Source organism: Hemitrygon akajei, chromosome 6 (assembly GCF_048418815.1).
Source record: "Hemitrygon akajei chromosome 6, sHemAka1.3, whole genome shotgun sequence".
Taxonomy (NCBI): Eukaryota; Metazoa; Chordata; class Chondrichthyes; order Myliobatiformes; family Dasyatidae; genus Hemitrygon; species Hemitrygon akajei.
In genome coordinates this window covers 42,091,103-42,114,025 of record NC_133129.1, presented here as the reverse complement: position 1 = coordinate 42,114,025, position 22,923 = coordinate 42,091,103, and the positions used below count along the sequence as shown (strand labels likewise).

The 22,923-nt window shown below is 39.5% G+C and overlaps 1 protein-coding gene across 2 annotated transcripts in view; it reads right to left on the bottom strand.

The window, feature by feature from the left end:
• Positions 1 to 22,923, bottom strand: part of ap3b1a (adaptor related protein complex 3 subunit beta 1a) — a 242,790-nt gene that overhangs the window by 121,353 nt on the left and 98,514 nt on the right. For both annotated transcript variants that reach the window (XM_073048231.1, XM_073048232.1), the window contains exons 14-15: positions 6,743 to 6,852; positions 4,410 to 4,586 (exon numbers count right to left, since the gene is read on the bottom strand). In XM_073048231.1, coding sequence (XP_072904332.1) covers positions 4,410 to 4,586; positions 6,743 to 6,852 — 287 coding nt within the window. The remainder of the gene's footprint in view (positions 1 to 4,409; positions 4,587 to 6,742; positions 6,853 to 22,923) is intronic.

Genomic DNA, 22,923 nt, shown 5'->3' with positions numbered 1-22,923 from the left:
GAAATTAAAGATAAATTACAAATAAAAAGAAAACAGTATTAACTACCAAGAATGCTCGGATTTTAAGACAAATGGTCTATAGGCGACAATTCATAACTGACAATAAATACCAGGGAAGATTGAATTGAATTGACTTTTTTTTTTTACATCCTTCACATACATGAGGAGTAAAAATCTTTAAGTTACATCTCCAACTAAATGTGCAATGTGCAATCATAGTAATTTATAATAAATAGAACAGTCAGTGTAATATAGAGTACACTCAAATCAGCATGAGTTCATCAGTCTGATGGCCTGGTGGAAGAAGCTGTCCCGGAGCCTGTTGGTCCTGGCTTTTATGCTGCGGTACCGCTTCTCGGATGGTAGCAGCTGCAAAAGATTGTGGTTGGGATGGCTTGAGTCCCCAGTGATCCTACAGGCCCTTTTTACATATCTGTCCTTGTAAATGTCCTGAATCATGGGAAGTTCACAACTATAGATGCACTGGGCTGTCCACACCACTCTCTGTAGAGTCCTGTGACTAAGGGAATTACAGTTCCCATACCAGGCAGTGATGCAGCCAGTCAGCAGGATGCTCTCAATTGTGCCCCTGTACAAAGTTCTTAGGATTTGGGGGCCCATACCAAACATCCTCAAACGTCTGAGGTGAAAGAGGTGCTGTTATGCCTTTTTCACCACACAGCTGGTGTGTATAGACCATGTGAGGCCCTTGATGATGTGAACTTGAAGCTATTCACCCTCTCAACCCCATATCCATTGATGTCAATAGGGGTTAGCCCATCTCCATTCCTCCTGTAATCCACAACCAGCTCCTTTGTTTTTGCGACATTGAGGGAGAGGTTGTTTTCTTGACACCACTGGGTCAGAGAGATGACCTCTTCCCTGTAGGCCACCTTGTTATTGTTTGAGATAAGGCCAAACAACGTAGTGTCATTGACAAATTAATTATCACATTAGAGCTGTGGGTGGCGATACAGTCATGGGTATATAGGGAACAAAGGAGGGGACTCAGTACGCAGCCCTGAGGGGCTTCTGTATTGAGTCAGAGGGTTGGAGGTGAGGGAGCCCTCTCTTACAACCTGCTGGCGATCTGATAGGAAGTCTAGGATCCAGCTGCACAAGGCAGAGTCAAGGCCGAGTTCTCTGAGCTTCTTGTCGAGCCTGGATGGAACTACGGTGTTGAATATTGAACTGTAGTCCAAGAACAGGATTCTCACATAAGCATGCTTCTTCTCCAGATGTGTAAAGATGGTATGCAGAGCAGTGGCTATTGCGCTGTCTGTCGATCGGTTGTGTCGGTAGGTGAATTGTAGGGGGTCCAGTGTGGGTGGTAGCAAGCTGCAGATGTAATCCTTGAACAGCCTCTCAAAGCATTTGCTTATTATTGAGGTATTCCTTATTATTAACGACAAGACGCCAGTCGTTCAGGCAGGTTACCTTGGTCTTTTTTGGCATAGGGGCAATGGTGGATAATTTGAAGCAGGAGGGCACTCTACACTGGGAGAGGGAGAGATTAAAAATATATGTAAACACATCTGCTAGTTGTGCTGCGCACATCTTAAGATCACATCCAATCAATAAAAATTCTACTTCAATGCACATCTCAATTGACAATGGTGGCTCAAACAGGATATATTTATACATACACACAGAGTGCCACTTTCCATTGCTGCCTCGGACAATCTTCAGCATCACCCAAACCCGCAAGCTTTACTTCTATCAATGGCTGTGACGGAGAGACACATAAATTCACCAACAAGTCTCACAAGAAGTCACATAGTAAACTCAACTGGCAATATATAGGCATGAGTGAATCTAAATCCTGGAACACACTACCCAATAACACTGCACATCTTCATCACAACACTGTCCATGGCAGCAATGGAAACTGGCACTCTGAGTGTATGTGTATATATATCCTGTTATCTCCACTAATCTGAGAGAAATCAAAGAAATACAATAAATGCAGGCTTTGTCCACAATGCCCAAGATCTAGAAAAATAAAAGGTCAAATTAAAATATGCCAACATCTTCAATACCCCTCAGAAATTATGAATGACACCAATAAACTTCGTGGCATCTGTCTGATTGTGATCCAGGCAGTAGGCCATACCTAGGACCAGCAGCTTCAAAAGATTACCATCAAATTGACAAAAAAAGCAGCTGAAAGTTGTTTTTAACTAATATGTTTCAATGTTAATTCCACTGTTTGGAAGGATATGGGCACTTTGTACAAGAAACACACGGTTAACCAATAATAAATACAGTAACTGGAATGTTGGCCTTAACCCTCAAGGGAAAGGGAATACAAAAGTAGTGAGGTGTTAATACAACAGTAAAGGGCTTCGAGGAGACTGGACTTGGAGTAGCGAAGTCAAAAACTGCAGATAGATTAGAAAACAAGGATGAATATTTTAACAAACTTCTGCTTAATCTGGAAACAAATGTAAATCATCAGAGAGCGAATGGGAGGAAAAAAAGGAACAAGGTAAGACAAGAAAAAACGAAAAGCGGTTTGGACAATCTATAGTTTATAAAAGGCAAATCAAAACAGAATGCCCAAGAGTGCAGAAGATTTGTTAAGTTTTGTGATGAATGTATGAACAAGGCTTTCAGCAGCATAACAATGTCCGATGATGTTCCGAAGAGAACTCTTAATAACGCCACAGATAACTGGTCCAAGACCTAGGCTTTTGCCTGGGTAACACTTATAGACAGGAGTCTGATTGCTATCAATGATGATTTCTGGTGGGGGTTGGGGGGGGCGGGAAGTGTACTGAAGACATTGGCACTTGACCAGACAGTGAATTCCAGTTATTTGGGCCATCGGTTAAATGGGGCAGCCGCTTATTTGGAACAACTCGTAAAAAACAAAAACTAATCAAGAAAATAATTGGATTCCCTTCATTTATTTGGGACACTATGCCACTTAATTGGGACCGGAGACAGCTGCTGAACTATTTTTAACTAGCATCAGTTGCGTGGACTTGTACGGCTGTTAGAAGCTACACCATACTTAGAGTGAACAGTTTTTGTTCAAAAAGCAGTGAATTTTGTCACTGATAATTGGTGAAAAATAAGCAGTAAGACAGATCAGAACTGTTTTGCTCACCACAGTTTCAATACTGAACAAGTTAGGACCTACAAAGAATTTGAAGTAGCTTGAATGTTACAATGAAAATGAAGACAATCCGTTATCTGCACTAGGTGCCTGCGCTGATTTCGTTCATTCACAGCCAATCAAAAGAACGTGGCAGCATACTCTGGATAAACTTATCCGTCGAATACTATTAGGAACTAATATACAGTTTTATAGTTCTGTAGTAGCATTGGTAGTGTTCCAGTTTGTTCTGTATTTCATTTAAATACATAATTTGTTACTCAGTTAAATGGGAGTTTGTCTTTATAAACCTTTTAAAATATTTCCATGAAACTTCAACTAATTGGGGCAGCTCATTAACTGGGCCAAAATGTACCCGGTCCCAATGTGTTCCAAATAACCAGAATCCACTGTATTTAGTTGAAGTAATTTTGTGCTCATCCTGTACTGCTGGTTAAAAAAGTCATCTAGTTTAGAGGCTTGACTAGAGTCCTACCTGGATGAGGTGAGCTTAAGATGGGGATCGCTAACCTACATAGAAAACTGATGCTTTCTTTTCAAATGTTGCAACCAATGAGAATGCTGAAGGCAGGAAAAAGGATTAGAACCAAAAATTGACCTTTGGTGGGTACCAGATCTATAAGCCCTCATTGCAGCTAATTCGCTAGCTACAGTTGGATTTCTAAGATTGAAACCAGACAAATACAGTCCCATGAAGTTGGACAACTATGGAGGAGCATCAAACATCTTGAGCAACAAATATCAAAGGCAACAGATAGGTCAAGGAAAATGCAGAACTGTAGATTAAAATTTGCAACAATCATGAAAATACAAACATACCATTTATACCAGTTATTTATCAGTGTAAATTGTTCATATTTTGTATCATATTGTCACAACTGCAATGAAGGTAAAAATATGAAATCTTCCCACAGATCAAAACAGAGATTCATAATTATTTCAAATATTTAACAATTTTTGTGTTTTAGTAAGTTATCAATCACAATGAAATTATGCAACTAACATATTCCACATCCAAAAACAAAGGGGAAATGAATTGTCAAGACAACCTGATTTAGTAAAACAATAAATGGTAAGGCAAATCAATTCAGAAACCTAAATGCCAAAACTTAACTTTCTGTGTTTGGTGCCTGTTCCTTCCACAATTATATATAAACCTGCCAGCCAATTCCAAAGTAAATAAATGAGATGTAACAGTTTAAGATCATTCATCAAGATTGTAAAGGCCAACTTGCAACTCTGAATGGCTCTGAAAGAGGAATATTATGCACTTTCATTCAGTTCTTACCTGCTTGGGGTTTGTGAGATACAGCTTAGCTCCCAGATTTAGAATTTGCAGTTTCACTATCTCCTCTTCATTCATAAAGCCTTTTGCCATTTTCCTCAGGACATCCGGTGCAATCTTTGGTACGTGCTCACAGTATTCACCTATCAGCCACAGGATGCTAGCACGAGCCATGGACACCTTGTGAGAATGACAGAGACATGGAGAGCGTTGGAAGAGGAAGCCACAGAGAAAGCAAGAGAAATATAAAACCCGAGAGAAGGATGTGATTGGAAATCTCAAACATAATAGAACTACAAATCAATATTGTAGTAATGGAGGACTGATCTATTAAAATCTGTAATGCAAAAACTAATTTGGAAAAGGCCAATCATAAAAATTCTTTAACATGACTTCATAATAAATAAATAACTTGAAATGAAAACATATAAAAGATTAATACCGTAAAACTCTCCAGCACTAATTAATGTTATCAACACAAGCATGAGAAAATAAATAGAATAAAAAATAAATTTAGTCCCCACATACAAACATAAAATGCTAAACAGATATCCAGAAGAGTTTCCCGGCACCTTGAAACAAAAGAAGAAATAATGGCAATACCTTATATAACCATGAAGTCAACAGAGCACAGGAACTTGTCAGAGGATTCATTGCCAAAGGAGCAACAGAGAATTGTCTTTTCAAGTTGAGGGTGACGCAAAGCCAAAAGGAACATTAAATTGCGTGAATGGAAGAATGTTGTTGCAAAGAGACACGTAGATTAAAATAATGAGCAAGATTATTTCAGATGCAGTTCAATATGGAGAACTTTACGGTTTTAAAATAAACAGACTTCTTAACGTAAAGTCTTGGAACTATGGGAGAGTTATAGAACGTAAGTGTCTATAATTCAGGGCAAAAGGCAAGAATGTAATGAAATTATGTAAATGTATTGGTATTCACTTTAAATAAAAATAAGCTGTCTGGAGATATTGGGGAAAAATTATCCAATTTACAAAATTGGGCAATGTTGATCTCAAATATGAAGTTTCTGCCTCGAATTTGCGATGAGATAAGTGGAAGGGAATAATTGCTCTTCCTATTATAATGGAGAAATTTGATAGCCACCACCAGAGCTAGCATATGTGCGGAAGTCCAGAGAGTACTGTCAACAATTCACTGCATCTCCATCAGGCACACTATTGTGTAATATTCTTCAGTTTACATAGTGAAATGGCAAGAATGTCAAGTATTCACAAATGATTCTCACCTTAAAATGTCACGCTTTGTGCAATTCCTCAAAGATTCACAAATGCCAAAGATACTAATAGTTGATTTCAGTTAACCTACCTTTATTTCATATTTTATTTTGTTATTTTGTAATATTTTCTACTTTCTGGTTTGCAGTCAGCAAAATATTCAATGTCCAACTTGCATGACGATATTACTTGTTGCTATTGTTCAATTTTAACAAACAACACGAGATGGGGAGGAGTAAAATCCATGCCACTGAAACTGATACACCCATATGAACTGTAGTCTTACGGGTCACAAAAAATTTAATTTCTTAAAGAGGTAACTTAAAAAAATTATTAGAAGGGTAACTTTTTAAAATACTGCTTCAGACAAGGGACTGAAAAAAAGAAATCCGCCATGTGGGGCAATAAACACATTTCAAAATACTGGATATTATAATTATAAAGTTAAGGTCCAGAGGAGTAAGCTTGGATGATTTAAATGATCTACAATTATGTCACAAACATCTTTAATCATGGCGTGGTACATGTTACATCATTCACAGAGTGTTGGGAGAAAGGATTTAATGGCACCAAATGCATTGCTTTATTTTATCAACTTGCACAGGAGGTATTGATTCTGCTCTTCAGTCTGGCATATATCAATTTTTGATATTAGAACACCCTAAATAGCGAAAAAAAACTCAAGCCTGGCAAAACTATAGTTTTTTTGTAATTTATTGATTTTGTTCTACTATGTTAAAGTTACGTGAATGACTGAGATGAGAGGAAATAGCAATAAGGAAATTCTCTGCTAGCTACCTCTGTGTATTAATACAAAAATCAATAAGTCATGAATAAAATCACAAGAACTGGAACAGCAGGATATCACATATCCAAATTAACAGCAGATATTGTGATAAATTGAAATCAGTTGAGTTTACGATCAGGGAAGCATTTCAGATGATGCGTCACTCAACCAAACATCCACTAGCGAGCATATGGGCTAATACACTATAACTGTGGATGAGTAATAAAACACAAATTAATGCAACTCCTGGTACTGTCAGCAAATAAACATGAAAACCCATTGTCCTTTAGAGTTGAATATACACTTACTGTAATTTTATCTAGAAGCTTGGCCATATGTTTGATGATTTCACCGTGTTGTGATGGCTGAGTCTGAAGCAGCTTCTTAATGACCACTACACTTTCTGCAACAACGTTTTCTGTAGAAAAAAATAAAATCTTTTAGGGAAAAAGAGGAAGCACATAAGAATCTACAAGTCAGTTATCCTTACGTAAAGTTTGTAAACATTTTGAACGAGTTCACTTTATCCCAGAAGTAGTTGAAAATTAGAAACTGGAAAGAGTGTAGAAACTCAGGAAAATTACAAATACCAAGGAACTTGTACTGAGCAGATTGTTGGAGCTGTAAGATAACAAATCTCCAAGTTCAGATGGATTTCATCTCAGGGCCTTAAACGAGGTTGCTGATACTGTTGATACATTGGTTTTAATTTTTCATCAGATTGGAAAATAACAAATAACTATCCTGTAATTTCCTGCCCTTCTTCCCTTATATATTCAAAAAAGAGGAAGAGGGCAAGGAAGTACAGCCAGTTATCTTTAACACATATCTTTTGGGAAATTTTAGAAGCAATTAAATGGGATGTTGCAGCAGAGAATAAAATTCAAGAAAACCAGACAAAGTCAATACAGTGACATAAAGGCAAATTTAAAAAGTGTATTTGAATTTTTTTTGGGAATTCTTTGAAAATGTAATATGCGTTAAGCATAAATGGAAACCAATGGAAGAGTTTCAGAAAGAATGAGAAGATACTGCATCAAATACTGTTGCAGAAAACAAAATTCATGTCCGGATAGGAGCACAATTTGGAGTGGATAGAAAATCGGCTAGTTAACAGAAAAGAGAAAGTGGCGATAAATAGGTATTTTTCTGATTGACATGAAATAATGAGTTCAGTTTCAAAGTTCAAAGTAATCAAAGGATCAGTGCTAGATCCTTAACTTGACTCATTGTGCCCATTCTCAACCTCACTGTAACTCACTAAGGTACGGTGGAAAACTTGCCTTAAATTGAACAGTATGCAAGACAAGTTTTTCCAGTACCTCTGTACATGTGATAATAATAAACCAAAAGGAAATGATTGCTGAGTATACTGATTACTCCAAGATAGATAGGAAAGTAAGTTGTGGAGAGCTGGAGGAGAAGGCTACAAAGAAACGTAGACAGGTTCATTGTGGCCACAATTTGGCAAATGGGTTATTATTGCAAGAATTTGGTAAATTGGTTCATTATTGTCACATGTACCCCGATATAGTGAAAAACTTGATTTGCTTACCATCATTTCATTACAGTATGCATTGAAGTAGTACAAGGGAAACAACAACAGAATGTAGAACTAAGTGGCACAGTTATAGAAAAAGTACAGTGCAGGCAGACAATAAGGTACAAGACCATAGCATTTTGAAACAGTTAATTAAAAACATTTTCTGAACATTTTTGGCACAGACTAGGTGGGCCAAAGAGCCTGTTTCTGTGCTGTAGTGTTCTATGGCTCTATGAATATGAGAGGTATTGCAGAGCTTAGAAATGCAAGGGGTTCTGGATTTCCGATGTACAAGCCACAAAAGGCCATTATGCCGGTACAGCTGGTAATTAGGAAAATTAACAGGTGCTTTGAGGGTCCTGTGTGATCCTTGCATATTGATTAATGAAAGTGAACATGCAAATTATCAGGAAGGCAGGTAGTGCATTAGCTTTTTTGAAAGAGGATGTGAGTACAAGAGTAAAAGCATCTCGTTTTAATCATAGACTCCGGGTGAGACCATGTCTGGAAAATTTGTCTCACTATATAAAGAACAATAAACTTATTATAGAGATGTGTAGCTGAAGTTATCAGATTCATCCTTGGCATGGTGTTTTTGTCAAATTAGGACCAACTAGCAGACAGGGCCTAGAAACTGAACTTCAGATGATTTTATTGAAAGGTACAAAATTCAAGTAGAGTTGTACAGGAATGCATCAGCGTTGCAAATTCACACTGAGGTTGGCCTTTCAGGGCAGAAATGAGGACAAAAAAAAATTCTTCACCCAAAGGCCAGACAAAGCTGGATAGATTTTTGTATTGTAGGGAAATTAAAGGTTATGGGGAAAAGGTAGATAGGTGGAGGTGAGTCCATGGCCAGATCAGACATACTCTTATTGAATGGCAGAGCAGGCCTGACGGGCCAAATGGCCTACTCCTGCTCCAATTTCATATGTTCTTTTGTTTATGATAGCGAACCTCTGGAATACCATACCCAAAAGGATTGTGGAAAATCAATCATTCAGTACTTTCAAGGACAGAGATAAAAAACATTTTTTGAATGTTATGGAAATAAGGGGAAATAGTGCTGAAAGATGGAGCAGGAATAAGGGGCCATATAGCATACTCCTGCATCTATAATCTAATGATGAAAGGAATGTCTCCGATGATCAGCTGAAAATGATTAGATACAAGTCTCTGGAGGAGTTTGAGCAATTAAGTTTCAGGATTGGGATTTCTAATATTTTACAACTATTAGCATCTTCCTCTGAGAGAGACATGACTAAAACTGCTATAGTGTATTACCCTCGATTGCCTTTGACAATTATACCAGGACTCCTTGATGCCACACTGGTCAAATGCTGCTTTAATGACAAAGACAGATCTTTGGAATTCAACTCATTGGGCCACGTTTGGACCAATACTGCAAAGTAATCTGGAACCAAGTGGCACTGATAAAACTTGAAATGGGCAACATTGAAAGGAAATCAAAACAACTACACATATTGGAAATCTGAAATGAAACAAAAATGCCGGAAACAGTCAGAATCTGTGGAAAGAAACAGAATGAGTCGGTGTCGTGGCGGGCACAGAACTCACTGACGGATGGGCAAAGGTAAGACCCTTGCTGGGGTCAGAACGACAGAGAAGGGAAGTTTGAAGGGAATAGTGAAGGCAGCAGGGATTAGAGCTGGGATCAGAAGGGGGAGGTGAGTAAGTGGTGTCAGAAGAAGGTAAGGTGGGGAAAGATGGAGGTCTGAGGACCAAGAGGTGTCGGTGAAGCCTGAGAGACCCAGGGTTGGGGAGTAATGATGGGGAGAAGGGGAGCCCGGCTACAGTGAGGATGGTCTTGGCCTGCAGGTGGAGGCAGCTGAGGTCGATATGGTGCTGGAGATTGACACCACTCAATTCGCAGTCTGAAGCTGCCCGGGGTGTCGGAGCTGGAGTTAACAAAGGTGGTATCTGCGGTCTGGAAGCATACAGGGCCGTTGGAAATGGAGTTGGAGTCAGCGGGATCCGCGGTCTGGAGTAATCCGATCAAGTGGATGTGTGAGTGGGAGGCAGCGGGGATGCAGTCTGAAGGCGGGCAATCCTCCTTTCCTTCCTGGATGCGAGGGAAGTGAAGAACCGGTAGATGAAAGCATAGATCCGGTGGAGGATGAAATATTGGAGGGGTTCACGGCAGATGGAGAAGAGTGAGGCCCCGAGCTGTGGCAGAGACTGAGACAGAGAAGGTGGTGCATAGGATTTGGAAGGAGAAGCAGTGGTTGAACAGTCAATTGAACGCAGGCATCCATGTGGTGTCCAAATTGGAAGACAAGAAAATGCAGCTGGAAGCCACGTGGAACAAAATGGTGGCAAAGCTAAGTTCCCAGGAAGAATACGTGGTTTCGGTAGCCAGTCTGGGAGACTGCGTGGCTGAAGAGTTAGAAGGCAGCAGAGATCACAGAGGGAGAGCAGTGAGAGGGATCTCACTGAACTCTTGTTGAAGAGAGAAATACCAGAGATTCTGCAGATGCTGGAAATACAGAGCAATGTACACAAAATACTGGAGGAACTCAGCAGGTCAGGTAGCATCTATGGAAATTAATAAAAAGTCAATGTTCTGGGCTGAAATCCTTCATCAGGACTGGAAAGAAACAGGAAAGATGCCAGAGTAAAAAGGTAGGGGGAGAGGAAGGAGGACAAATCAGGTGGTGATAAGTGAAGGCCGGCGGTAAAGGGAGAGGGAATAAAGAAGTTTCATTCAATGTGGGAGATGAGAAGTGGAAAAAGCCAAGGCTGAAGAAGGAATCTGAAGAAGGAGACTGGACATGGAAGAAAGGGGAGGAGGGGAGCAGGTGACTGGCAAGTGAGAAGATGAGGTAAGAGGCCAGAATGGGGAATTGAAGAAGAGCTAAGTGGGAAGGGAAAAAATTACCAGAAGTTGGAGAAATCAATCTTCTTGCCATCAGATTGGAGGCTACCTAGACAGAATACAAGTTGTTGTTCCTCCACCCTGAAAGTGGCCTCAACATGGCAGAAGAGTAGGCCATGGACCAACATGTCAAAACAGGAACTGGGATAGGAATGAAAAAAATACAAAATGTTGAATAAATGCAAATGCTGATGTCAGGAATGAGGAAGAAAAGGAACAGTGAGTAAAGTCAATTGAGCGAAAAGTTCATACTAAGGTTAAGTAGCCAGGAACCTGTGAACAACTGAAGACAAGCTACCAACTGCCTAAATGAGATTCAGTGAATGGTGTCAAATAACATCATGGACTGAAGGGAGACTGAGAAGATACTGCATCGAAAATCCATTTTGAGATTTGAATTTAGGCTGTTTCATATGGGCTAAGTGCAGGCAAAAGGGGCTATCTCAAAAGAACACCTTGGTCGGGCTGAAGGACCTGTTTCCATTCTACGATTCCAATTAATATCGTCTCACTTCGACAGACAGAAAGACACACCTGGACAATGAGAAAAAGTACAAGCTCACCAGAGAGACGGAACTCAACAGTATGCTTAATACTGGGGAGATTATAATGACATCTTTGACAGAAATAGACTAGACGTTGTTTCATAGATTAAGACACAAACAATGAACATTCTGCACCATACATGGAGTACTCTAAGGTAGACTCATCTCATTGAAAAAACGATAAAGGCCAAGGTATATTTGCATACTGTGGTTAAATAATCTTGGTATTCTTTTCACTTGCTGCCATAGTTTGACTTTATTCTATCAGGCCTTCAAATAATTTCACTTGAAGTATTCTCCGCGACATGACTTTTCAAAGGAATGTGAAATTTGATAAAGCACCGTCTAATTTCCTGAAAATTATCAATGTACTTCCCATTGTACAAATGATAGAAGTTTCCACTTCAATTTATGAACAATAATAAAAAAAAACCCTCGATGTTTATGGTAGAAATAACCAAGTAGCAGCCTTTAACCCATTTTTATTGTTCCCATATTGACACCAGGACCTTCCACTATACCATTAATGATACAAGTTATAATTGACAAATGAAATCATAGATGCAGCTGTGTCGTCCAGATCCTATCTGTTAGCTTGACAGCTGTGCTGTGTTGACAAAGAAACCATGAACAGACTGTAGCCACTTGACATAATGGGTTCCACTTGACATAATTGGTCCTTGAAAGCAACCACAATATTTACACAGACCAGACAATGGAAGGCACTCTCTGAAGGAAAGAGTAAATAGAGACAGAGAAAGGGATGCCTGATAGAAACATGCCCTTTGGTGCACCAAGTCTGTGACAGTCATCAAAATCCCATTTTTGCACTAATCTTACCCTAATCCATTTTATTCTTTCCACGTTCCCATTAACTCTCAAGAATGTATTACTCGCTTACACAATAGGGGCAATTTATAATGGTCAATTAACCCACACATTTTTGGAAGCTGGGAGGGAACTGCAGCACCTGGAAGAAACTCACAAGATCAGACAGAAAAGTTGCTAACTCCACACACAGGTCAGCAGAGGTCAGGATTGAACAAAAGTCATTGGAACTCTTGAGACGTGTCATGATGTGGTATGGGATATCTTCATTCATTTAGTACGGACTTTGAAGTCAACTTTTATTGGTCGAAGTAGGCTGCAGAGGATTTGTAGCCACATCAACATCAAGGCTACTCCAGGAGTTGGGAGTGCGAGGGAAGACCTCTCCAGAGCTGCTGAAAAGGGTAGTCAGTGGCTCTGGATGAAGAAAAAGAATTCCATCTGGGCCCCCAAGTGAGTGAATGGCATCTAGGGGGTGAGCCCGGGACGCCAGGATTCACTGCTGAACCCTCTGGAGGTGTCGTGGGCCTATCAGCGGAACACTGAGGAAAGAGGGCGCCCACTTGATACCCCAGAAGATGCCACCACTCACTTGGCTACCCCGCAGAGTCTAAGCAGCATGTCTCCGGAGTGCAAATAAGGGATATTAACATCTAGTCCTACATAACATACCTGCAAAGATAATAATAGCAAAATAATTTTTAAAAGATTAAACATATAGTTAGTGATCAAAAAGAATGTCATGTGCCCCAAAGTTTGTTGATGATCATGGAAAAAGCAAAACTATTAGACCAAGACTTGCAAATACAAGGGATTCTGGTTAATTAGGACACATTGGGCACACTTTGGTCCAGTTAAATGGCTGCCCTAATTCTGCAGAAGTTTCATGGAAACATTTAAAAAGATATTAAAAAAAAGACAAAGCACCGTTTAACTGAGTGATGAATTATGTATTTAAATGAAATACAAAACAAACTAGAACACTACCAATACTACGCAGTACTATAAAACTATATACAGTATCAGCTTCTAATAGAAATCAATAGAAGAATTCACCCACTGAAACACTGCTGTGTTCTTTGGATTGACTACAAATGAAGAAAATCAGTGCAGACACCTACTGCAGATAATGGACTGTCTTCATGCAATGCAATGAATGATTACATCTGCAAATCTTCATAGTTCCAAACTTGCTGAAATAGTAAAATCGTTTCATTTTCACTCCTGACCTTTTCTGGCATCTCCAAGTCTGAATACTTGAAACTGCAGTGAGCAAATAGTTCTGAATTGTCTTACTGCTTATTTATCGCCAATGGTCAGTGACAAAAATCACTGCTTTTTGAACACAAACACACACAACTGATGCTAGTTAGAAACTGTTCGGCAACTGTCCCAATTAAGCAGTGTAGTGTTCCAAATAAAGGATGGGAATCCTGGCTATTTCTGCGAATAGTTTTTGTTCTTTTAAGAGTTGTCCCAAATTAGCAACTGCCCCAATTAACCGATGGCCCACTTAACCAGAAAGTACATGAAGTAAATGGGTACAATTTTATTGACAATATGGAAATGTAGTTGCACTGTGATCAAATATACAAGGTATTGACATTTAGAAAAAACACAAAAAATTAAAAGGTGTGTTTATAGTACCAATTATAAAGGAAATCAGTGCAATGGTGAGAAATGATCTTGGATTGACAGATCATGATGTAAATTAGTAGCAACAAAGGACAGAAAACATTCATAGAAATATTAAGCTTCACAAGAGTTATTAAAAGTTCATAGAATGAGATGCTTTTCTAGATTAAGAATTACCTTGGAAAAAGGTGACTTTGGACCCAGTTTTATGTGATGTAAAAGGTTAATTGGTAATCTATGGCAAACAGCCTTTGCAGAGGAATGCACAAAAACTATAACGGAACCTAAAGATGGAGTTAAATTCAAGAAAGGGAATTAAAAAGTTAACAGAAACACTACTTTCTGGGGATTGGGAACAACAAAGCAATGTAGGGTCCACAGAATCGACAAAAGCAAAATAGAATAAGAGAACAGATGGGCAAAAAAACAAAATTGCAAGAGCTTTTATAGGTCTCTACCAATGAAAAGAGCTGTGAGGGCATGTATGAGGCCCTTACAGAAACCGAGGAATTTATAGTGGGGAGTAAGGGAATGAAGGAAACTATTTTGACTGCCTTCAAAGAAGACAAACAGATACTCCATGAATTACAGAATGAAGGAACTAAACTATGAAGTGTTAAATATTAATCAAAAACGAACTGGAGAATTTGGTGTTCTTAGAATCTAATAAATCCAAAAAACACCCAATGATTTACATTCCAATGAATGCTCAGATTATCATATCTTTCTTCCAGAATTGATTCTGAAATTGATGTTGTGGAAAGAAGGACAGCAAATGTGATCTTACTATGAGCGGTGATTGATAAGTTCGTGGCCTACGGTAGAAGGAGTCAATTTTAGAAAACCTAGCACATTTATTTTTCAACATAGTCCCCTCCTACATTTACACACTTAGTCCAGTATTCACGGACCATACGGATCTTGGACCTCTAGAAAGTGTCCACAGCATGGGTGATTGATAAGTTGATGGCCAATGGTAGAAGGAGGTGAGTTATACAGCTCTCGTTACATGCACATGCAGTTCAACTCTTTGAGTGATAATGCAGAAAGTTTGAAGTTAATAACTGATCTCCTTCTACCTTAGGCCATGAACTTATCAATCACCCCGATGCGTTATTGATTAGTGTATTATTTTTGTTTTGTACAATTTTAGAGTGAAAAAAAATGAGCACCATGCAAAAGTTTGGCCACCCCAAGAGATTTGAGCTCTCAGATAACTTTTACCAAGGTCTCAGACCTTAATTAGCTTGTTAGGGCTTTGGCTTGTTCACAGTCATCATTAGGAAAGGCCAGGTGATGCAAATTTCAAAGCTTTATAAATACCCTGACTCCTCAAACCTTGTCCCAACAATCAGCAGCCATGGGCTCCTCTAAGCAGCTGCCTAGCACTCTGAAAATTAAAATAAATAATGCCCACAAAGCAGGAGAAGGCTATAAGAAGATAGCAAAGCATTTTCAGGCAGCCGTTTCCTCAGTTCGTAATGTAATTAAGAAATGGCAGTTAACAGGAACAGTGGAGCTCAAGTTGAGGTCTGGAAGACCAAGAGAACCTTCCGAGAGAACTGCTCGTAGGATTGCTAGAAAGGCAAATCAAAACCCCTGTTTGACTGCAAAAGACCTTCAGGAAGATTTAGCAGATTCTGGAGTGGTGGTGCACTGCTCTACTGTGCAGCGACTCCTGCACAAATACGACCTTCATGGAAGAGTCATCAGAAGAAAACCTTTCTTGTGTCTTCACCACAAAATTCAGTGTAAGAAGTTTGCAAAGGAACATCTAAACAAGCCTGATGCATTTTGGAATCAAGTCCTGTGGACTGATGAAGTTAAAATAGAACTTTTTGGCCGCAATGAGCAAAGGTATGTTTAGACAAAAAAGGGTGCAGAATTTCATAAAAAGAACACCTCTCCAACTGTTAAGCACGGGGGTGGATCAATCATGCTTTGGGCTTGTGTTGCAGCCAGTGGCATGGGGAACATTTCACTGGCAGAGGGAAGAATGAATTCAACTAAATACCAGCAAATTCTGGAAGCAAACATCACGCTGTCTGTAAAAAAGATGAAGTTGAAAAGAGGATGGCTTCTACAACAGGATAATGATCCTGTACACACCCCAAAATCCACAATGGACTACCTCAAAAGGCACAAGCTGAAGGATTTGCCATGGCCTTCATAGTCACACGACCTAAACATCATCAAAAATCTGTGGATAGGCCTCAAAAGAGCAGTGCATGCAAAACGGCCCAAGAATCTCACAGAAATAGTAGCCATTTGCAAGGAAGGGCAAGAATCCCTCAAACAAGGACTGAAAGACTCTTTGCTGGCTACAGAAAGTGTTTACAAGCTGTGATACTTGCCTAAGGGGGTGTTACTAAGTACTGACCATGCAGGGTGCCAAAACTTTTGCTTCGGGCCCTTTTCCTTTTTTGTTATTTTGAAATTGTAAAAGATGGAAATAAAAAAGTAATCTTGCTTAAAATATTAAAGAAATGTGTCATCTTTTACTCGCTTAGCTATTCACAGTAATAGTAATTTTGATCAGGGGTGCCCAAACTTTTGCATGCCACTGTATAGATGGTTGGGCTGTCCATACCACTCTCTGTAAAGTCCTGTAATTGAGGGAATTACAGTTCCCAAAGCAGGCAGTGATGCAGCCAGTCAGGATGCTCTCAATTGTGCCCCTATAGAAAGTTCACAAAATAACAAGATCACAAGACAAAGGAGCAGAAATAGACCATTCGGCCCATCGAGTCTGCTCCGCCACTCCACCATGAGCTAAACTATTCTCCCATCTAGTTCCAATTTCCAGCTTTTTCCCCACATCCCTTGATACCCTGACTAATTAGATACCTATCAATCTCCTCCTTAAACACCCTCAATGATCGGGCCTCCACAGCTGTATGTGGCAACGAATTCCATAAATCCATGACCCTCTGGCTAAAAAAAATTCTCCTCATCTCTGTTTTAAATGGGTACCCTCTAATTCTAAGACTGTGGCCCCTTGTCCTGGACTCACCCACCAAGGGAAACAGCCTTTCCACATCTACTCTGTCCAACCCTTTCAACTTTCGAAATGTTTCCATGAGATCCCCTTTCATTTTTCTATACTCTAATGAATACAGTCCAAGAGCCAACAAATGCTCCTTATATGTTAGTCCCTGCATTCCAGGAATCATCCTTGTAAGGATGCTTCTTAGGATCTGGGGGCCCACACCAAACATCTGCAACCATCTGAGGTAAACGAGGCATTGTTTTGCCTTTTTCACCACACAGCTGGTATGTCCAGACCACGTGAGATCCTCAGTGACATTTATGCCAAGGAACTTAAAGCTGTTCACCCTCTCAGCCCCAGATCCATTGATGTCAATAAGGGTTAGCCGGTCTCCATTCCTCCTGTAATCCACAACCAGCTCCTTTGTTTTTGCGACATTGAGGAAGAGGTTGTTTTCTTGACAAGCAATTAACAGAGAAACACTGTATGTCAGGCTTTCTTTGAGAACATTTGAAAACAGAAGCAAAAATGTCTTACTGTAATTGGGCTTTTGGGAGACTGTATTTGGAGTACTGTATTGTTGCATGGTTGAAATCACCGGAGAAAAGTACTGGCAGATACAAAGCAGCTTCTTTATTTAACAAAAAGACGCTTTCAGTCAAAAGGATTCACTGGCCCAAAGTGGGGCTTGGTATTTTATGTGCTAAACATCAAAGGGCAATTCCATATGTACAACATATGGACAATGTTTCCTATGAAACTGCAGAGAACCTTCACACCTCCCCATTCACATGCACACCATTGCAATCCAAATGAATTTTAATCAGCATTGTCTGGACTGGGATTCACAGCTTTTAGGAACCCAAAACTGCATTCCAAATTAAGTCCACAATACATTTTCAGATGTGAAGACTGGTAGCCAAAGTCACTTGCTAAATGTACATGTCCTAAATCCAAAAATCGCTCTAACATACCGCATATACTTTTGATCTCATCTAAGAAAGGATACGACTTGCCACATAGAAAGTACTGGTCTTAGGGATGGTGAATTTGAACTCTGAGCAGTGTTTGAATTCAGTGAGGACTTCAGCATTCTCTAGAGATCAGAAGAACAAGATGAGATTTCATCAAAACTTACAAAATTCTTTGAGGCTTGACAGGTTAGATGCAGAGATATATTCCATGGCCGCTGAGTTTAAGACCGAGGCCAAATTTTTGAATAAGGACTAGGCCATACAGGACTGGGATAAGAAGAAATTACTCAGTGTGGTGAAGATTTGGAATTCTCCAACTTGGTGAGTTTTAGAGACTCAATAATTATTTCATTCAAAGTGCACATTGCTACATTTCTGTTAATTAAGGGGAAAATACACAAAAAATGGCACTGAAGTAGAATGTCAGCCATGATCTTAATTAATGGTGGAAGAGACTTGATAGGCCAATGGCCTACACCTTGCTCCTATTCTTATGATCTATTAACTGTAAGTTTAAACCTTTTCTGATCTTTCCCTCAAAGGGTTCTAAAAGAATATTTAACAGTCAATCATCCCATAGTATTCCCAATAAAAAAGCCTGGATTACAAAATATATCACATTTTTTTCCTCTCCTTCATGAAACAATATTGTGCAAAGACTAATCGGGACAATTCAACCTAACTTTATGAAGAATGTCTTTGTACATTTAATATGAAGGACTTGGCCAACAACATCCAGGTACATTTGTTGCCAACATCACTTCATGGGCCAGAGTGCTATCTCCACAATTAGGGCTTAATAACTGCAATACAAATTGAGGTTTGTCATTTCGGAGTCTGGCAGCAAGAAACTGAGAAGCATGGTGGTGTATCGCTATTATAGCTCCAGTGACCCAGGTTCAATTCCGCTGTCGTCTGCAAAGAGTTTTCAGTCTCCCTGTGACTGTGTGGGTTTCCTCTGGGCCCTCCGATTTTCTCCGTCACATCAAAGATGTATGGGTTATGAGGTTAGTTGGTCACATGGGTGTAATTTAGTGGTCTTTGGCCCAGAAGGGCCTGTTACCATGCTGCATCTCTAAAATATAAAGAAGTTCCCCTTTTAGGAACACTGTAGATCATATCAGTGCCTCTCAGATGACATAGCCCTTACAAACAATGCACAAGCAAAATTCTGGCCAGAGTGAAATCCACTGAGTAGGATCGTAAAAAACATAATGTTGAGTTACAGGAATGAAGTGGCAAAGAACTGGAATCTTGAGCAGAGCTCACAAGAAGCAGCTGATATGATCAAAACAGTTCACTACAAGAGGATTTTGAGCCATTCAGCTACATCAATAAAGCAAAAACCTTTTTTGAAGCTTACTAGCTCAGAAGTGACAGCAATACGGAAGATGCGATTTTGCAATGGGCATGACAAAGATGAGAAGAGAACTATCCTGGTCTCCACTGTCTATTTTTAAAACTCCAACCAGAGAAAATTAACTCCAAAGTCCATTAAGATCGGATCTGCTAGTACCTCTGAGCACCAATGACATCTTGTGTTTCTCACCTCCTCTGTTGCCACTTCCACAATGCAAAACCACTAACAATTATGTAATAGGACTTGAATTAGGAGCCAGAGCATACCACTAGGCCTCTTGAACCTACTTCACTGTCCAAAGTAATTATGGCTGATTTGACAACAAGTTCAACTCTGCATTCCTATCTATAAGACCATAAGATATATTGTAAGAGTATAATGAAGCCATTTGGCCCTTCAGGTCTGCTCCGCCATTTTATCATGGATGATGTATTTTCCATCTTAGCGTCAATCTCCTGCCTTCTACCTGTATCGCTTTATGCCCCGACTAATCAAGAATCTGTTAACCTCTGCCTTAAATATACCCAATGTCTTAGCCTCCACAGCTGCCAGTGGCAACAAATTCACAGATTCACCACACTTTGGCTAAAGAACTTCCTCCTCTTCTCCATTTTAAATGTACATCCCTATATTCCAAGGCTGTGTGTTCTAACCTTAGACTCCCCCACTACAGGAAACATCCTCCCCATATCCACTCTATCAAGGCCTTTCAACATTCGATAGATTTCAGTGAGATCCTCCCTCATACTTCAGAATTCCAGTGAGTACAGGCCCAGAGCCATCAAGAGCTCCTCATATGATAAACCTTTCAATCCCAGAATAATTTTTGTGAACTTCCTTTGAACCCTCTCCAATGTCAGCACACCCTTTCTTAGATAAGGGTTCCAAAACTGCTCACAATACTCAAAGTGATGCCTTATAAAGCATCAATATTACATCCTTGTTTTTATATTCTAGTCTTCTCAAAATAAATGCTAACATTGCATTTGCCTTCTTGAAGGGTGAAGTGACAATTGCAATTCTCCAGTCCTCTAGAACCATGCCAGAATACAATGATTCTTGAAAGATCATTATTAATGCCTCCACAATCTCTTCAGCCACCCCTTTCACAAACCTGGATGTACACCATCTAGTCCAGGTGACTTATCTACCTTCAGATCTTTCAGTTTCCCAAGCACCTTCTCTCTAGTAATGGCAACTTCACACACTTCTGACCCCTGACTCTCTCAAACTTCCAGCATATTGCTAGTGTCTTCCACTGTGAAGATCGAAGCAAAATATTTATTCAGTTTGTCTGCTTTTTCCTTGTCCTTCACTTTCCAGCAGTCCAATAACTATCTCGCCTCTCTCTTACACATTATATATCTGAAGAAACTTTTTGTGTCCTCTTTAATATTAACGGCTGGCTTACCTTCGTATTTCATCTTTTGCTTCTTTATGATTTTTTTAGTTAGCTTCTGTTGCTTTTTAAAAGCTTCCCAATCCTCTCGGTTCCCACTAATTTTTGCTCTATTATATGTTTTGCTTTGACTTCTCGTCGGCCATGGTTGTGTCATCCTGCCTTAAGAATACTACTTCTTTGGGATGTGTCTTCCGAATTGCTTCTAGAAAACCAGCCATTGCTGCTCTAGTCAGGAAATCTTTTTATTTACTTGCTTACTAAGAATCTACCTCAAAGTCTCAGCTTGGAAATATTTTGTCTTTTTTCAAAGACACATGACCCTTTGAGAGGTTAAAATTACTTTGGCTGTCTTATTACACTGCATAGTGACTGCTAATTCTATATTCTACCCCAAGAGGATCTGTCCAATCAATCAAGACCTCCAAGGTTTCTGTATGTTTGAATACCTCTATAGAATATATGATACATGCTTTTATTATCTTCAATACTATGATGTCATATACAGTACCTCTGTGGCAGAATTTTTAAGCACTTGGGTTTCTTTGCCTGAAATTCTTGAGCTGTGGAACATAACCAGTTTTTACACTGAAAGTAATAGGAAACTATTTATTTTACAAACTCTCGCTTAATATATTGTTTTACTGTAACATAAACTTTGAAAATTGAGGAATTACTGAAAGGCATCTGAAAAGTAACATGTATACCTTAAATACCAACACAATGCTTCAATTTTCACAGTATACATCTAATTCCCACTAAATATAATGGCTGAAATGTAGCAGTGCTTAGCCATAACCTTCAACAAAAAAACTAACCACTTTGATTGCAGTGGAATATTGTCAATTCAAACCATTAGATTTTCTTAGTGACCTTGATAAACTAAAACATCACTACAACCAGGGACTGGTATGAAGCATAAAAAAAGCTGAAGTATTAAAGAATATCTAATGGTTTAATTAAGATTTAGATTAATCCCCAGGACTTTCTTCTGTGATGCAGTCCAAGGAGCAAATGACAAAACCATCCGAGTTTTGTTATTTTGCTGCAGGATTGAAAGCTCTGTAATTTTCTGCTCCATCAGACCTGCATTTAAAACAATACATGTGCTATAAATAAAGAAAAAGTAATTCTTGGGGGTCAGATATTGTACAATCTGTGCATATAGATTTGTTCTAAGAAATTACGTGGTTTTCCATGGTGCTTTAAAATTTTCCCCGCATTATATATCGTCTTCCAATTTTTCATGAAATAAAGCTAACCAGCAGCTTGGTTTAAGTTGCTTGATTTCCACCATAAGGAAACAAGTGCGATTTTTAAAGACTGCCCTCCTTCAAGAAAGCTTCTTGAAATCTGCTTCATTTACAGAACACACAGTGAATATACAGGCAGTCCCTGGGTTACGAACAAGCTCCGTTCCGGAGTATGTCTTTTAGTCGGATTTGTACATAAGTCGGAACAAGTACATCTGGTATTATTTAGCGTCAGTTAGTCAAACACTTGTCTTAGTATATAGTGTATATATTTTACCTTTTTATGCATATAAAGCACTTAAGAAACGTATGTATTCCAATAATTAAACCACTGTGTTGCTTAGTAAAAATTGTAGCTCTCATCGGGGCAGGGCCTTTCACATGATCCATTATTCTCACTTTATCCTTTAAAATTGTTCCGATTGTTGACCGTCTGTAGCCTAACACTTTTCCACTGACTGATGGCGATTCACCTTTTTCCGATCGCTTTATTATTTCCACTTTATTTTCAATCGAGATCGCTTCCCGTCAACGGAACAGAAACACTGCAGGCTGCGGGTCCCGAGCTCCGCCAGATCCTAAGGACCACCGCACCAAATGCCCCGGGTCCTAAAGTCCACCGCACTGCAACAGGTGAAATGGAACAAGTGGGGGCTGTGCTGGGCTTGGGTATTTGATCCTCCACAATATTCCGCATGGGATTTTAAACTGGAGGTGGCAGTGTTTTTTATTTTACGAGGTCGAGTTATGAGCTCAACATCAACTTGGCACGGATGGAGAGCGCGCTCGCGAGCGGTGTGTCACTGGATCGAAAGTGGGAACCTCCGTTCTTGAGCCCGGTGCTGATCTCACTGCATCATCAGCTGACCGGAAAAGAGGGGGTGGGGTCAGCGTGAATCTTTAAGATTCATCTTTAAGAAAAATTTAAGCCAAATACAAAGTTACACACTCAACACAGTGTCAACGGCAACGACTTAAAATGGCGGACGGCGTTCTCCTTCCTCAGTTCATAAGTACAAGCTATTTGTAAGTCGGACATTCATAACTCGGGGACCACCTGCACATCA